The sequence below is a fragment of the Podarcis raffonei genome, chromosome 4, assembly GCF_027172205.1.
Source record: "Podarcis raffonei isolate rPodRaf1 chromosome 4, rPodRaf1.pri, whole genome shotgun sequence".
In the NCBI taxonomy this organism is placed as follows: domain Eukaryota; kingdom Metazoa; phylum Chordata; class Lepidosauria; order Squamata; family Lacertidae; genus Podarcis; species Podarcis raffonei.
This window is the reverse complement of record NC_070605.1, coordinates 44,146,294-44,163,323: the sequence shown is the minus strand read 5'-3', so window position 1 is coordinate 44,163,323 and position 17,030 is coordinate 44,146,294. Positions and strand designations below refer to the sequence as shown.

Sequence of the window (17,030 nt, the reverse complement as noted above, 5' to 3'; positions counted from 1 at the left end):
CCTGTTCATTTCTTCCTTATTTTTCTGACTTTTTGTTTTTAATTAATCCTTTGTATACTTAATTTGAGAGAAAATCATTCAAATCCTGTAGGGAATTTTACACTGAGATAACAATTGTGAAAAAGCAGAAGAATTGTTTATTCCAGGCCCCATCCGCCACTGATATGCAGCCCCTGACAGCCCAGAGAGATAGTGACTATATATAAAACATCTTCAGAAGGAAATCAAGCCAGTGCTCTTGGGGATGCTTTTCTATTGAGTCCAAGACATGACCTGTACCAGCCACACAGGATGTCCAACACATATTGACAGGGATTCCATGTGATGATGCAACAGCCCAGTTCATATGACTTGCTAGACCCCAGTTCAGTCTGACAAGTTGCAGTAAAGCTTGGAGTCACATTTTCCTCTCTTATTCCAATGCAGCCACAAGAAGATACTTTTTTTTGCTTGACCACAGTTTTTCATGTCCAAACCAACAAACTATGGTTGAAGTAAACTAGGTTTTTTAAAAACAAAACAAACAAGCCAATTTGAAAATGTAGCGGAAGGGACTGGGATGTGTACAAAGCTGGCATTTGGGATGGCTTGTTTGCATAAGCTATAGTTTACTTCGGGGATAGCGAAGCTGGTTCCCTCCAGGTGTTGTTGGACTCAACTCCCATTAACCTCAATCAGTATAGCTAATGGTCAAGGATGATCTTAACTATAGTCCAGCAACATGTGGAGGACATCAAGTTGGCTATTCCAGGTTTACTATGATGTTTGAATGCAGTCTATGGACACAGAGCATAGATACAGTATGAATTACACCTCATGTTTCTTTGAAGCATACAAGTCTTAACCTGCCTGCAGTTCCCAACCATTCTTGTTAATTAAAACAATAAAAAGCAATGAGGCAACTTGTGAATAAGCATTTGATGATAAAGCTGTTGGCATTTTCAGAAATCACACATTTTGCTAACTGAAACTACTTCAAGACGTACTTTTTCATTTAGTAGTTGCTTTAGAAATATAGATGTCTGAATACACATGAGCTCCCCCATATTTGGTCACTGCTCAGTTGCTTGCACCCTGTTCATCTGATTATCCAGCTCAAAGTGAGTCAGGCATATTAATCATCAGGATTCTGTTGTTAAGTTTGATTACTTAGTAGTCTGTGCCTGCACATCTTTCATATTATCTAGCTGAAAGTTGGCCTTGCTGACATTTTTATTATTGTAAAAATGGATACTGGAGTTTCTTCCTAATTAAATTTCTGCAAATATAGATTTGGAACTACAGAGGGTAATTGCAGAAGTATATATTTGAGTTTATTAGCACTGTAAGCCTTCTAAAATAAGATAATGTCAAATGTTCCAAGTTTTAAAAGTTTCAGTGTTTAGTAGTGTTTGATATCAAACGATTCTTCAGCATAGTTTGATTATAATGATAATCTTAGACAATTTCCTGTTCTTATTTTTTCAGCATTGAGATTAGATGCATAGCTTTATTGGGTGCACCAAGTGGGACAGAACTCTTCCCCCCTTTTTTCTTACTTTGCAGTTTGAAAATTGAAGAAAGGGTTATGCCATTTAATAGAGGGCATATATTTCCTTATCTTCATTTTGCACAAAAATTGTCTCTAGCATTTAATATATTCTTCCAGTGCAGAGTTAATAACTGCCATGGTTGGGTAAGGGAATTTATGATGGTCTTTTCCCCTTTGTGAGTTCAATTTAAGAGGACCAAGCACAACAGAATGAAACTATTTTGGAAAGAAATTACCAAGAACCTCTATTGGGGTTAAGCAGAATTGGTGCTATACATCTTATCTTTTTCCAGTTGGTCACGTGACATTGCATTTGGGAAGCAGAGTTTGCACAGATTATCAGTTGTGCCTGACTAATCTTATAAAGTGTGAATGGGTGGGAGAGAGTTTAACCTAAGTGGTGAAAGTAGTAGGGAAATTGATCAGAGTTTGATAAGCACTATTTCCTTGGCTCAGAATTTTGCTTGAGAATTGGGAAGTGGAGCTACAAAGTTTCTGCTTAATTTCTCTGAGTAAAGATGGTGCCAAGAGTAAAAGGAGGGAATACTGTGGGGGGATTCTCTAAACATGAAAATCTATCGATAAATATGTTTACTGAATTTAGGTCCATTATACAGTCTTCTTCTTACTGACCCTTCTTCACAGAAACTATATAGGGTAGTTTCAGCTGTAGATTTTTAGCAAGTGCCAGCCCTCTGGCTACATTATTTGTTCAACTTCGAGTGCTTCAGTTTGAGTATTCCAGTTAAGCCTACTGGCTGTAGGTAATAAAACAGAAATACTATGGCATTGTATAGTTTCCTCAACAAAAATAAACTTTAAACAATTTAGAACTTATTTTGAACTAATAATAATTGAGCATTATTAGGACCCAAATTATAATATCTGAATAGCTTAAAATGTGAACAGTTATATATCCTTTGTCAAAGACAAGCAGCTGGCACATCCAAAGGAAAGCCTATCACTCTCTGTATTGGCTCTGTTGCTTATCTAAATGTGGTTGTCACAATCAGTTGATTGTCATAAGTTTCATTGGTCTTATGTGCTGGTATTTTCTGAGGTAGAGTGGAAGAAGTAAAACCCTTTAGAACTAAAGAGGAAATTGCATTTATTCGTCATAAACGTGTGTGAAATTAATGTAGTTTCTGCAACTTTTCCCCAGTGTGAATCTCAGAATATGGAACAAGAGCCCTTTGTTGTTGAACAGGATCTGTCCTACATTTTGTTCCTTAATTTGTGCTTTAATGTTTGCACACAATTTCCACAAAATGATCTTACTTATTTTCAACCACAGCAGTTTTTCTTCCTCCCAGCTTTCATTATCGAGTACTTTAGAGTCACCTATCCGTCTTTTATTCCCTTTCCTGTGAACAGTTCTCTCAGTGGGACCCTATCTGCTAATTCCCTCAATTTCCAAAGTTATCTTCAAAACTCAGGAGAGATTTAGACAGCTTTAGTGCAAGCAGAGGCTTGACTTAAATGAAAATGTGTAGTTTATCATAATTAGAGATTAAGAGTAAGCATAGTGTTTATTCATATTAATTATACAAACAACATGAACACTGTGATGCTTTAATTGGGACAGTCTAAAAATAAAGTTATAGGGAAATCACTTTCTCCCACAGTATCTGACTATGGAATATTTCTGTCTTATATTCTCTTATAGTAGCTCAAATCAATACATCTATCAGCAGATGAATAGCAAGCTAAATCTTTTAGCATGCAGCCAATACAGCTCTATTCAGCCTAACTGAATTCAATAGTGTTTTCTCCCAGGTACGTAGGTATAGTACTGGGAAAAAACCTCAACAACTTTTCTGTCTGGATTTTCACCTTTTGAAACATGGCAGCCCTAGTTCTACCAGTTCTTGGCTGGTGAAGCAAGGGAGTCCAGTCCTGGAACCTACCCAATGAATGAAGGGACTTTGCATCCCAGACCACCCATATCTCACAGCTGGGGCCTCCCCCCCCCCCGGAGCCTAATTCTATCAACAACCAGTGAAACAACCACAGAAGTAGCCGACACCTCTGTAGTAGATGTGCGCCTCCATCAGTGAAGCTCTTCTCTGCCAACATATACATCACCTCAATCTTAATGCCCCACCAAGCTAGTGAATTGGGGAGTTAGGGCTCCTTTATTAGTAAATTCTGCTAATATGAAGACAAACTTGGTCTTGTGTGAATTTTAGTTAACAGATGGTTCCCTTTATCCCTTTTTTAAAGTGTATGTAAGACCTGGTATGTGGCAGGTCTTGATGGAGTGGCACAGCCACTCCACAGCACTCATGCCACTCAGAGCAGAAGGGACGAGACAAGAAAAATGCCCATTTACTGCACCAACTCCCAAGCAGGTGCACCACACATGCTTAGAATAGGACCATTGCCCAGGCTTCTAAACCATGACTTGCTGAACCAGCATCATTATGTATGAACTAAAGCAGTATGTGTGCTAGAGCAATCCCACCAAAAGTGGTGTTTTTGTGAGGAGCCACGCATTGCCTGGCCGTAAGACAAGGAATCATGCATTCCCTATTTGTTCATTCACAGGCATTTACAGCTCACCTTCCACCATGCAGTCCCAGGAGAGGTTGCATATAGCTCAGTACAATTAAACAATTTCCACCTTTTTTGGTGGAAGATGCACCCCTTTGTGCACCTTGGCCTGATGTTAAAAAGAAACCGCTCTCTTACACAGCACTGCCTGACAAATTTCACATGGCGACGGAAATCCCAGCAGAGCCTCCTCTGCAGATCCAACACCTGACCAGTCTATATAGGATGAAAACCCCTGCAAATATATGAGGCTGGAGTTGTTTAGGGCTTTGTATTACAGGGAAACACCTTGAGTTGGGCTTAGAAGCACACTAGTACTCAGTGCAGGCCTATGGTATCCAATTGATTATACTTGTAAACATATTGTCAGTATGTGGAGAAATCAGCTCTTTAGCTCTCCCATTGATTTAATTAGTGACTGAGTTAAATCTCAAATTTAAAAAGCTAATTTTGCTGGATTAGAATAATTTAATGATAGGCAATAAAATGAGGCCTTAATTTCAACATTCCTGCATCCTGTTGAGTAAGCCTCCAATATCTGCTTAACAATTGGCTATATCAGAATGGTGGAATTTTCATTGCATTTCAGACACAAATTGTTTTCAACTAACTAAAACATAAATTAATATTGAGATTATTGCATTTTTAAGAAGCTCTATCGTATGGGCCACTGGAGCATTGAATGTGTAATATTTCCATCTTTGACATGCACTGTTGCCTCAGTTTTCTAATATTGATAGATTTCACCTTTCCAGATGTTACTAGAGATTATCAGTTCTCATCCTATAAATAATGCCAGAATCCATGTCTTTTTTAGAGTTAGAGAAGGTAGAGGGTGCGGAGATGTCCACTTCATAGCACTGAATAGGAGAGTAGGAGCTGGCTTAGCTCATTTGCTTGATATTGGACAATATACATATTTGAGATAATAGTTTGGGGAAAGGGTAAAACATCTAAGTATTAAGAATCTCATCTGTTTTAGTCATTCACAACCTGTATTTTATTAGTACTGGGTTTATATTTTCACTTATTACAGTATATAATTTATTTCTCTTGCAACCACATGTGCAAAAGTTGTTCAAGTTTATTTTTATACTGCACATGAAAACTGATTCATTGTTGCATTTTTTGGCTGACAACTTTGTGAAAAAAAGGTTAAAATCTCACAAAGGGCAAACCAGAAAATTCAGATGTTCAGCTCCTTGCTTTAATGGTTTGGGGGTTTTTACCACAAAAATGCATTTATACTTTAACAGAACTCTGCCAAAAACAATTCATAATCTATTTTAAGAATGCATAATCTATTTTGGCTCCATATAAGTACTAAATCTTACGTATATCAAGTTATGTATGCCGTGTGTATATAGAGCAGGTTGTAAAGTAGCTCCCACAGAAATCTGTTATGACTAATATGAGATCTGATTTTCAATGCGAATTTGGTATTTGGAGGTGGGGTGAGGACTACAATGTTCATTTTAAAAAATCCCATTCCTCCTCCTCCTCTCCTCCTTCTTTACCTCCCCTTGTTGAGAAATTCATGTTTAGTAGTCTGAGGTGGTGAGGGGGCTGAAATGAAAGTTCCCCATTGCTGGCACAAGTGGGCTAATAATTTATCACACCAGAATGCACATTCATATAAATGTGCATCCCATTGGAATTAATGCATTGCAGATGAACAATTTATGCATTGGGTGCTGATCTGGCACCAGAGAGCACCAGGCAGGCATCCTTTCTCAAGCTCCACAAATTGAGGGTATTAAGCACATGTCCTGCTGCTTGCTTTCCAGTAGTTTAGTCCAAACTCAACTATAGGGATCAAAACGGATGGGATTGAGCTTGCCCTTCCCATTTGATCAAGAAGTCCTTGAGGAAGTTGGAGTTCCTTTTGCTCAAGGAGTGAATCTATTCATCTCCTGAGCCTGACATGTTCCTCAGTAATGGCTTAGTGACAAAAGAAGTGGAGGTGTGAGAGAGAAACACTATCTCTATCATCTATCTATCAACCTGCACGCACACACTTTGTACTTCAATTATTGCTGGTCTGGTAACAAATACTTGTGCACATGCCCACAATGGGTCTCAGGTTTCAAATCCACATTAAACTCTGGTGTGGAACCCCGTTCTTCTGAGCTCTAACAGAAAAGTAATGACAGAGCTGACAGGGTCACGTCCAAGAAGCCTCCTGCAGCCCCTTCACTCTTCCTGAAATCTCCCAAGGTTGAACAGAGCTTTGTCTAAAGTCAGGTCTACCAACCCAGGAAACTAGTTGGATGGAGGGGAGGTAAAAGGAGAGGAATGCCCTCTGTTCCATCCTCCTTTTGAAAAATTGGTTTTAATTCCAATAACCTCTTTAGCTGATTAGTATTATATTCATTTTAAAAGTGGAGCCACGAATGCCTTATTTAATTGTGTACATTAAATCCAGGGACAAATGATTATGTAATTTGAAACAAAGCTATTACTGTTTTAAGTTTACTGATGTAGTTCACATTTTTAGAAAGCATATAGCTACATATTGTCACTGTGCCTCTTTTGCTTTGAATGTTCAGGAATCATTTCCTCACTTGTTCAGTAAAGTTGGGGGGGGGGAACGAATATCCGGGGGAGGGATATTCCTCAAGTATTTTATATGGTGGCCAGGTAGGCTACTGCCCTCTGGATGAACCACTGCCTCCTTTCACCAAAGGATATTTGGGTGTTATGGGTCAATGAGCTACACAGTATCGAAAATGTGTGGGAAGAGCATCTGGAAATTGATTCATTTCAATTCTGAGTGAGGTCAGGCCCTGCATATTGCTTAGAGTTGCTATTGTCCAACTCATGCGCTCCTTTGCTGGTAGATTTTTTAAAAAGAAATGCCACAAGTGCAGAATTGCTTTGGCAGGCAGCTGCAGCTTCTGTTTACATTTTTATATACAGAGAAATTGAATGAAGGGTAGGTGAGCAAATAGAAGAACAGCCATAAATTTGAATAATTGGATTTTATCTTTTGATAGTAAGAACCCTAGTATTGGAAGTCCACCAAGATATATAAAATAGAGTTCTCGGCAGAATGCTCTAGCTAAAGAGGAAGAGACTTAAGTTGATGCAAGGGGCACACTCTTGAGTTCTGCCAATTCTCCCTTTCTCCCCTCCACTGTACTGAATGATATTCTGAAGAAGAGGGTCCCCAACCTTCAAGAATAGCTGAAGGCAAGGGGTGGCTGCAGTGGGAAGGAAATGGGACCACAGCTCTGCTCTGCTCTTGATCTTAGGATCAAGTCTCTTAATGATCAATATCACCATACATCAATATATTTGTAGCAATATTATACTTCTAAAGAAAATCATGTATCAGACTAAAACAATCATCCTCTCTGTGGTTGATATTTCATAAAGCAACCTATCAACATAATAGTGATTATGATTAAATGGTTGGGTTGCTTATCCTTTTGGTATTGTGTATGAGCAGTTAAATGTATTTTATGTTGTGAGTTCTGTTTATTATCACTGAGACAATACATGGAAAGTATGAGATATGTTTCTCATAAGATTATATGGCACCGACCCACCCATCATATACAAAATGCATAGTGGGTGAGCAACACTCTTTCTTACAGGCTATGCCTCTTATTTAACACTCATTCTGATCTTATTGTGGCCAGGTTATATGATGTTGCATCAAGCAATTTTTATTCCACGCTTCCTAGTACATTTTGCCATCACTTTCTTTATACCAAAAAGTCAGTTGTTTTGAGGAAGTGCGTTTGTTGCTCAAGACCTCCCAGTCAACTTTAATTGTGCAACCTGAATTTTCTGAAATTTGACTGAATCCCACCTGAAACTAGGGAAGTGACCTGTATTTGTAGGGAGTTGCTGATGGCTCTGTCTGCAGAAATTCATGGTAACTATTCATGAACTCTTCCCATTTTCCACATGATTATAGCAAAAGCTACATTTTGAATGAGAACCTTTTCAAAATGTCATGCTAGTTGTATCATACTCTTTGGGACAAAGGCTGAAACACTATGCCTTAGCTATGTATGCACAAGGCTGCAATATTTAGCCTACCTGCCACCAAGCAAGTATTGCTAAACTCGGTGGGATTTGCTTCAAGTAAACATGTTTAGGATCATGCAGTAATCCTACTGATTAAATGCAGTAGGATGTAAATAAGTGTAACTAGGTGAAGGCTTGAAGCAAAGAAGCTTAACAAATGGTGCTCAGGTGCCTAGTTTATAGGTTATATAGCTAACATACTTTACATTTCGAAACAGGCATTAATTTAGAAATCCTGGCTAGAGTCATTACTTCTTCTCATAAGAAACCAGTATGTGTCAAAAGACCAGAAATATCCCTGCAACTCTGGGATCTATAAAACAGGAGTAGTTGTTTTTACTCGTAATATCAATGGACTTCATCAATAAGCACGACATTGTTATGTTTTACATGCCCCAGACAGAAACTGCGACAATACCTTGTTAACACTCTGAGCATATTAAAATTGGGTTGATTTGCTAAGGACCACTAAGGACTACTATATCACCTAGTTCATGCCCAATAAACATTGAAATGGAGGAGAGCACTGGAAATTATCCATCATTCTTTTATAGGCCTATTAAAGTAGTGTAACTTGGTAATATTAAGCTCCACTTCAAGGTAACATATGGCTGTGACTGAACAAGTGCAGGCCAAGAAACCATACTCAGCATTGCTTCTAGCATGACTGTGGTTGGAGAGAAGTTACACTGGTGTAAAGTTGTAGTTGGGAAGGGGCAGAGCAGCACATGTCCCCTTATGTGGTCATACATGAGGTCCTTAAGACAAATGTACATGGTCCATTTCTCATTGTAAGATTGGTTGATTGGCAAACTAAAAGGTATACATAACATCAGGTAGTCCTCCCTCGCTGTACTGTTATCGATGGCTGCTTAAAAAAATAAATTTCAGCAAGTCTGTCCAGACATGTAATTCTATTGTGTATTATGAAATTCTATTACAATAAGGGACGGCAGCTGATTGAACCTGCCCTAAAGATATTTGGTAGCAAAGTGCTTACTCAAGTGCTCTGTGGCGTTGAAATCTGGGACTCTGATTTGAACCCCATTAAAGTTTTGAAAACGCTGCAGAAATTTTTTTGGGGTGGGAAGCTATACTCCCTACTATCAGGGATATCAGCTACTCTTTGTACAGAATCTGAGTGGCCAACAATTAAGGCAATAGCCTTAACTGTGCTGAGTTAAATAATATTTTATAACATTGCTACCATGCCTATTGAGTGTTTTCTTGCTCTGCGCTATGTGGAATTGGGTGATAACCAACTCTGGAAAGCAGCTTGTCAATATGTTTTTGACTACTATTATTTTCCAGAACGGAGCTTTGCAATGACCTTGAATAAGTGTCAACTAAGGGATTGGTTCTTCTGGATAGAATCGGCAACTAATTAGAAACCCCATTCTGCCCCTCTCCCAATGGTATCCACTCTTGAGAACAGAGCATTTTAGAGCTAGTTATCTAACCAAAGTCTTAACAGTTTCCTTAAGAAATGCTTCTACGCTTTTGGATGGCTGCTACAACAGGGTTCAATATGCAGATAGATTTTTATTTGTAGTCAACCTCAGATGGAATACATCACTCATTGTCTGTTAACCTGCCCCTTATATAGAGAGCCAAGGGATCACTTTCTGAAACCTTCGTTTGCACAAGCAAACAATAGTTCAGTTTCATTTGAGTGGCAGTAACAGCTTGATAACATACATAGTGGCCCTGTATGCACTGGCTGCAAAAAAGAAAAAAATCAGGAAAAAGGAGTTAGATAAAATTGCTATAAGCTGTTGTAATGATTCAGAGGTTTAATCTGAAATTCAGCTGGATTTGAGTTAGTGTCTCAGATAACTTTCTCTTACATCATCGATGTTGGCAAATTGGATTTTAAGAAAATCAAAATAATATTCAAATTGGAGCTGTCAGAAATGCACAAGGGAAACTGTGTTTTAATGATCAGGACCTTGACAAAGTCCTTTTTATATTATGGATTTTTGTACTATGGATATATGTTCTGTATTATTTTATTAATACTATTGCCTAATACAAGTTGTTCCTGAACTTGAAACTTGAAAATAAAGCTGTGGTTCTTATTTGCATTACCATTTTTTGTAAACCCTTGTTGCACAGATACCACCATTAGCTGCTTCTGTAGTGATGGTGTTTGTATCTGTGTGAGTGCAACCATATTCCTCTGAAGCTTGGTTTCAGTCATGTAGCATCCTAGATGCTTAACTGAGCTTCACAGTATTTGAAGTTGTTTTCCACTGTGCCTTTTCTTTCTTATTTTCAGTGTCTTCCTAGACAAAGGAACATTGATCTTCAGTGCTCTAGGCAGTGCAGATTTTAGAGGTGTTTTTTCTCTCTCCCTCCTACTTCTCTCTTTATTGTCCTCTATATATTAAAATCACAAAAGGTTTTGCTACAGGGAATTTATGATGTGACTTAGCAACAGGGCCTTTAAGCTTTGTGTGTAGATGTGCACTTACTCAATTTGGAAAATAACCTAAGAACTGATAATGCTTGTTCAGTTTTTCTATTGGTGAGGTTCCTTTATGGATCATACATATGGTAAAATTACTATGAATAGTTTCTACAGTTGGTCCTCAAATGATACAATTAAGTTGACTGAAATATTGCTTTATGTTGAGTAACCCTTATTCACAGTGGCTGTTGGTAAAGATTTTGATGTGTTCTTTGCTCTGGATCTTGGCAGACTGTTTCCCATAACAAAATGTGGAAGAAGAGAAGCAAATCAAATAAAGCAGCTTTTAGAGTTAGTAGCCATTCACCCCCGTTTTCTTTCATTGAGTCTGTCTGAAAGTAGGTGTTTTAACATACAGCCATCTCTTGTTAACATGTGTGTTTATTTTAGCATGACAGTGTTGTGTTTTCATCTTCCCACGCTGACACAGCATGTTGTTGCATCTATATTTGCTTTGTTACTGTATGAGGCATTTAAAAATGGCTTAGTGAAGAGAAGGATTCTTGTCACAGATTCACTCTCCCACTTTGTGGAAACATGAATCATTTGAACAAGTCCTTTTTGGTTGTTTAAAATTCTGTCTGTTGCTGTTTGAATAGAATAAGAGAGAGTGTGATCTAATGTCAAGAATTTCAAAGTGCACTACCGTACCTTTGTTGGTCTGTGCTAAGCATGTTTTAATTTGAACATTTTCTACACATGTGTATTTACAAATTGAATCATTGTTATGCTGCTTCTCTGTTTGCATGATATGATTTTATTTTATATTTTTTTCCACTCACCAGATGTTTCCAACATTTTGCTTCCCACCACTGTCATCCCCTCCCTTACCACTGCAACAGTCACAACCACTGTAGCCTTAACAAGCACAGTCCCATCGGCAACAGCCATCAACACACGAGGTACAGTATGCTTCTTTGTTTTGGCCTGCAAATCACAATATAAATAGGCAACCACAGGTATATGCGCACTAAGTATGATCAAGATGATAAAGGGAGATTGTGAATATTGCAAATTTATGTTCAGTTTAATATACATGGGGACATCCAGTTTAATTGTCAGCAATTAACATAGTTGTGAATGATTTAACAGCACATTGTGCATCTTTGTCTAATGATATTTATGAATGTTGATGGGTGTTTTAACTGCTGTTATAAGTAATTGCTTCATTTAAGATTATCATATTAAACTTTTGTTGGAAGGAAACATACTTAATTTTGAATTAACATTGTCTCTTAAAACAATAAGTTTGCTTTCTGTTGCTAATATGCTGTGAACGTGTAAGTGGTTTGGATTTAACCTTATATTTATTTAGAACTATTTCATTCATGTTTATAGTTTAATTTTGCAATAATTCTGTTCCCTTCTGTAGCTGTGTAAAAGGCCTTCCCAGACCATAGATTTCTTGCTCTAGAAATCTGTAGCTGTTCCTGCAATGGATAATCCAGATAACCTTTTGAAAGTAATGTTTCTTTTATTAGGAAATTACTGTTTCCTACTGCTGGTGGTGGTGTGAAATGGCAGTCACTTTCTCACACACTCAGCACATCCATTTCCATTGGAAGTGCAAAATGATATGGCTTGTCTAGGGATGCCAGTGGAGATTAGTAACTCATCCACACAATAATCCCTTACCTTTTTGGCTGTGCGGATGTTGTACTTGACAAGGCTGCTGAATGGGAGTAAGCCTCCTTGAACTCAGTGGTCCTTACTTTTGAGCTGACATTAAAGCATTACACAGTTAAACAAACAAGAAAAGTGGTTGACTTTAAATGCATAAACTTGAAGCAAGTTTCCCATTTGCATTTCATATTTCCTAAGTAATGGTACATACTGATGGGTCACTATAACCACTAATATACGTTAATTTGCAACTAAATTTTTGTTTTAACTATTTATTTGTGCTTTTACCTAATACCTTTATCTTGTGAACCACCCTGAGATCTTGTGATGAAGGTTGTTATATAAATCTAATAAAAATATAAGCAACCAGGGAAAACTTACTTGCATAGGTAAGAATGGAACATATATTACAAACATACATACAATCACACATGTATAGGTGTGTGTATATTTATATCTTGTATTACTTATATTTATCTCCCATTCCTCTTCCAATGAACTCAAGGCAACATACATGCATACACTTCCCCTGTCACTTTTTTCCTCACAGCCACATTGTCATTTGGCCTGTGAAACTCTGGCTGACCCCTAAGCTGTATGGCTGATGGCAGACTTGAATCTGGGTCTCTCCAGTCACAGTCTGATACTCTTGCCATTTCATAGAATCATACAACTAGAGAGCTGGAATAGACTGTGAGGGTCATCTGGTCCAAGCTTTCGCAATGCAGGAATCTTTTGCCCATCGTGGGGCTCAATCCCACAACCTTGAGATTAAGAGACACATGCTCTACTGACTGAGCTATCTCAGCAGGATATGATAGTTTTATTTATTGAAAATGGTACACAGTACATAGATAATTGTTTATTATATGTGTCAAGCTGCATTGAATTAGGAATACTAGCTGGAAATAAATCACAAACCTAGAATTTTTATTAAACAATAACCTTAAAGGTTATTTTATTAAACCAAGTATGCGCAATGGGATGGACAAAAGAGATACTGACTATTCCAACACATTTTGGGCCTTTCTGGTCCTTCTTCAGGGAAATTCAGAGAAATAAAGATTTAACACTTAAGGGGGCAATTTTATGACCAGATCTGCTGGGATTAGAAGTTTAGGATGCAGTGGATCTCTGTCTCAGCTGGCTGTTTTCTAGCTCAACCAGGCTCAGCTGTTGTTAAATCCCAGCCCCAGCTCAGCCAAAGATGCACCAGCATAATTTGCTTATCCCAGCTCAGGTAGCTGAGCAGAAACTGACTTAACTGAGGCTAGTATGCATCCTCAAAAATGTGTATTCCAGGGTGTGCTGGGGGCTGGACCATAGAGGCTGTGTCCCAAGCCTATTCAACTCAGCCACATGACCTAGCAGCCTGGCTCACTTTTTTAAAGGCTTGTTTTCCGTCTTCCAGGCTTAGGCAGAAAAGCAGGCCTGCTGTTGAATGGAGGGCAACTTTACGCAGGCATAGGATTGTTTCCTACATGTGCTGCCTCTTCTTTTCTTAGTTTATCTATTCCTATGCTGAGACAACTAAGTACCTAGAACTATAAAAGGAAAGACTATCAGTTACTAGGCGGAACAGTTTGTTTTCATCAGATGGATGGGAAAGTACCATCTTTGCTTCTAGCAAGTAGATATACTCATAATTTTAGCACTGAGCAGTTACTCGAAGTATTTGAGGAACATAAAAAATATTATGCAAGATCACCCAGGGAGACCCAGTGGATAATTCTCCCACTTGTATACCAGATGGCTGAGCCAATCTGTGGAGACAAAATACAGTGTTTAACTAGTGTTGGATTAGACATTGTGCTGCTTTAATGCACAAACGTAAGCACACTGTTTTTATTTCAATATCTTTGGAAATCCTTTCTATATATTGTTACAAAAGTTGGGTGCCACCCTCACTCACTGTCGAGCAATTGCAAGATCCCAGGGGGGTTCCAGGCCGTCACTCAGAGTCTTGTGTTCCTTTGGAGAATTGAGACACCGTGGTAACTGTAATAACTTTAAGAAATATGGTACCTATTTACACCTTCTGACTGCATGGAGGGAAGCCAGAACTTACAGCATGGTCATTTCAAAAGGGGCTTATCCCCCACAGCAATGCAGCCATGGAGTTCAAAGCATCTCTTCCTGCCAGCCTTTGGCCATCCTTCCCAAGATGTATCCTAGTCTTTTTCTCTTCCTTCTTCCCAGAACACTCTCTTTTCCTGTCACCTCACACCCAGTTACCATGGCAAGCTTCCAAACCCATCTCTCTTCACACCTCAGGGCAAGGGGGGAGGACAGTTCTCTTGCATTGCCAATGGCTCTCAATGGCCCTGTATTGTTTCTTAATAGTCCTAGCTTGGCCAGGCCATTTTGCATAGGCTAGCTCAGGAATTCCTCTGCAGCTTGTATTTCTTCCTTCACGCCCCAAATAATCAAAATCCTACCATTTGTTAATTTCTAGGGTTTAACCTCCGCCCCCTATCTATAACAATATTTTTGTAGTTCCTTTAGTTCCCGGGTTTCTTCTGTCTTTCCTAAGACAATCTACTACAGTGCTTAAACCCTAAACAACCCAGACATGAAATTCCTGAAAAACTGCCTTCTTCCCTACAGACTATCTTGGATGGGGCCCCTTTGTACAGCCCTCAGTGGCTGCACACTCACTGTGGCAGCTTCTGAGCTGTGGAATTCCCCTCCTCTCAGTGGTGCATCTAATTACCTTCATTATATAGTTTTCATTGTATGCTGAGGACAAGCCACCATGCACACCCACCCCTTCTTTTGAAAGTATTTTGAAAATTACTCTGGAATTCCATATGGCTCAGATCAGCATGCCCTGTCTCACCTATCAGCTGCTGTAGCTTTTAATACAGAGTTGGTTGCAAAACATGCACAAGCCAACCACCATTTATTTTCCCTGTCCCCTCATTCAGGAAAATATATTTCCTTAATATTTGTTATATTATAAATATAGGTACCTATTAAAACATTTATTATAGAAAAGGACTCCTGCTGTGTTCAGCATTCCTTGCTTGTGTGTGTGCTCTTTCTCTACCAGTGCTGCAAAACAAGTACTGCAAAGTAGAAATCACTCTTTGCTGCTTCTCCTGGTGAGGTGTGGCCTTCCAGGAAACAGCTCTAAGCATCCTGAGATCACATATCCTGAGGCAGACCTGCTAATGTCATACAAGGACTATCTGTGTGCTGTAGCTGTATGTTAGCTCCTGTGTCCTGCTCTCGTGACAACAGGAGTGGGTGGGAAACTGCTTGTGCAAACACAAATAAAATGCTTTTTTAATAATAATAAAAAATTGGTTCTTCTAACTGGAGACAGTTGGGATGGACAGGAATTTGATTGGACTTGGCTGAGCAATGATGATGATGTAAAATGGAAGGCTAACGAGTATATGAGACTGGAAGGACTGTGACTTTCTGGTTTTTGTGAACATCTACATTTTTTTCTTGTCATTCCCCTTGGCAGGGCAATATTGTGGCTTGTACTATGTACCATCCAGCCACCATTGCCTATGAGATTCATCTGAATTAAGCCTATCAGCATCTTAGAAAGTGTTTGTTGCCTTTTATTAGAAGAAATCCTATATAAAGACCAGTGGATGCAATTGATTTTAGTTCGGGCGAATGATTGTTTCTTACTTGACAACATTGACATTGTATCTATGGCCAATTTTCCATAGGCATTCCTTACCATCTGATGGTGATCGTGCTACTGTAAGAAATAACAATTCCCAAAGAAAATGAAAGGAAGTTAATTCAGCTGTCTCAACAGACTGCATGCAATGCCTTTTTTGTGTGAAACTCATTATTAAAACATGTTCCAAACATTAGTTAAAACAGTTGGGTTGCAATCTGTACCTAATCATCAATTTATGGCTTATCACACCTCACGCAACTAAAGGAAGTATCACAGTACAGGGTTGCATAATTTCAAATCTGATTGCTTGGAATGATAAATATGGCCAATATGTGATACATTATGCCTACATTTCCTGGGACTTTATGGTTATACTACCGTTTTTACTCTTTATGCTTATGATCCAATATGGTATCTACACACAGAGCTGTTTCCCCCCCTTTGAAACATAGCATTTTCTACTATAATTTTTATCTCCAGTTTGGCTTCTTTCCCAAAAAAATTCTTAAAGAATGTCACAGTGTAGAACTAATAGCACTGAATAGCACTGTTGGAAATACATCAGCTAACTCTCCTCATCCCAAAAGCTGTGTAAGATGTGTGACCACTTCTAGCAAGATACAAATTCATGAATTCTTTTCATTTTCATATAAGGTCTCTAAATTTGCATTAAGTCATAATTTATCATTAATCACAATCCCTGTATTTCAAGAGCCATGAAATTTGTCTTTCTAGAATTCCATATATAGTCACAAAAGGTACTATTTCAATATGAATATTTTGCACAATAGACAGCTACTGTGCTTTAGAGCTCTCATTTTAACTATTAACTCATTTCACACTGAAGTGGTTCCTTACGGCCCATGCTATATTCCACAGGAAAGTAAAATTTACAGCTGACTCTAAAGATTTGCAATCCAGGCATGCTTTCATTTGCATAACGATCAGAAAGCAACCTTGAAAAGTTACTAAATCTACTTGGGTCATTAACAATGGTATTTCATGAAATACTTCCTTAGACTAGCTTTTTACTCACTTGGTCAGATGTGCATTTGCTCTTATGTTCAGTCCTTGTAAGTGATATCCTTTTGTGCTTCTATATTACCCATTAACTTCAAATAGACTTTTAAAATATTTTGTCTTCTATGCCTGGGGTGGGGGTAGGGATC

The 17,030-nt window shown here is 38.4% G+C and overlaps 1 protein-coding gene across 3 annotated transcripts in view; it reads left to right on the top strand.

Annotated features, from left to right (window-relative positions):
- CADM2 (cell adhesion molecule 2) overlaps positions 1 to 17,030 on the top strand; it is a 356,070-nt gene that overhangs the window by 303,190 nt on the left and 35,850 nt on the right. For 2 of the 3 annotated variants that reach the window (XM_053386460.1, XM_053386461.1), the window contains one exon: positions 11,378 to 11,494. The exons of the other annotated variant lie outside the window; for it this stretch is intronic. In XM_053386460.1, the coding sequence (XP_053242435.1) occupies positions 11,378 to 11,494 (117 nt within the window). The remainder of the gene's footprint in view (positions 1 to 11,377; positions 11,495 to 17,030) is intronic. 3 annotated transcript variants of the gene reach the window in all.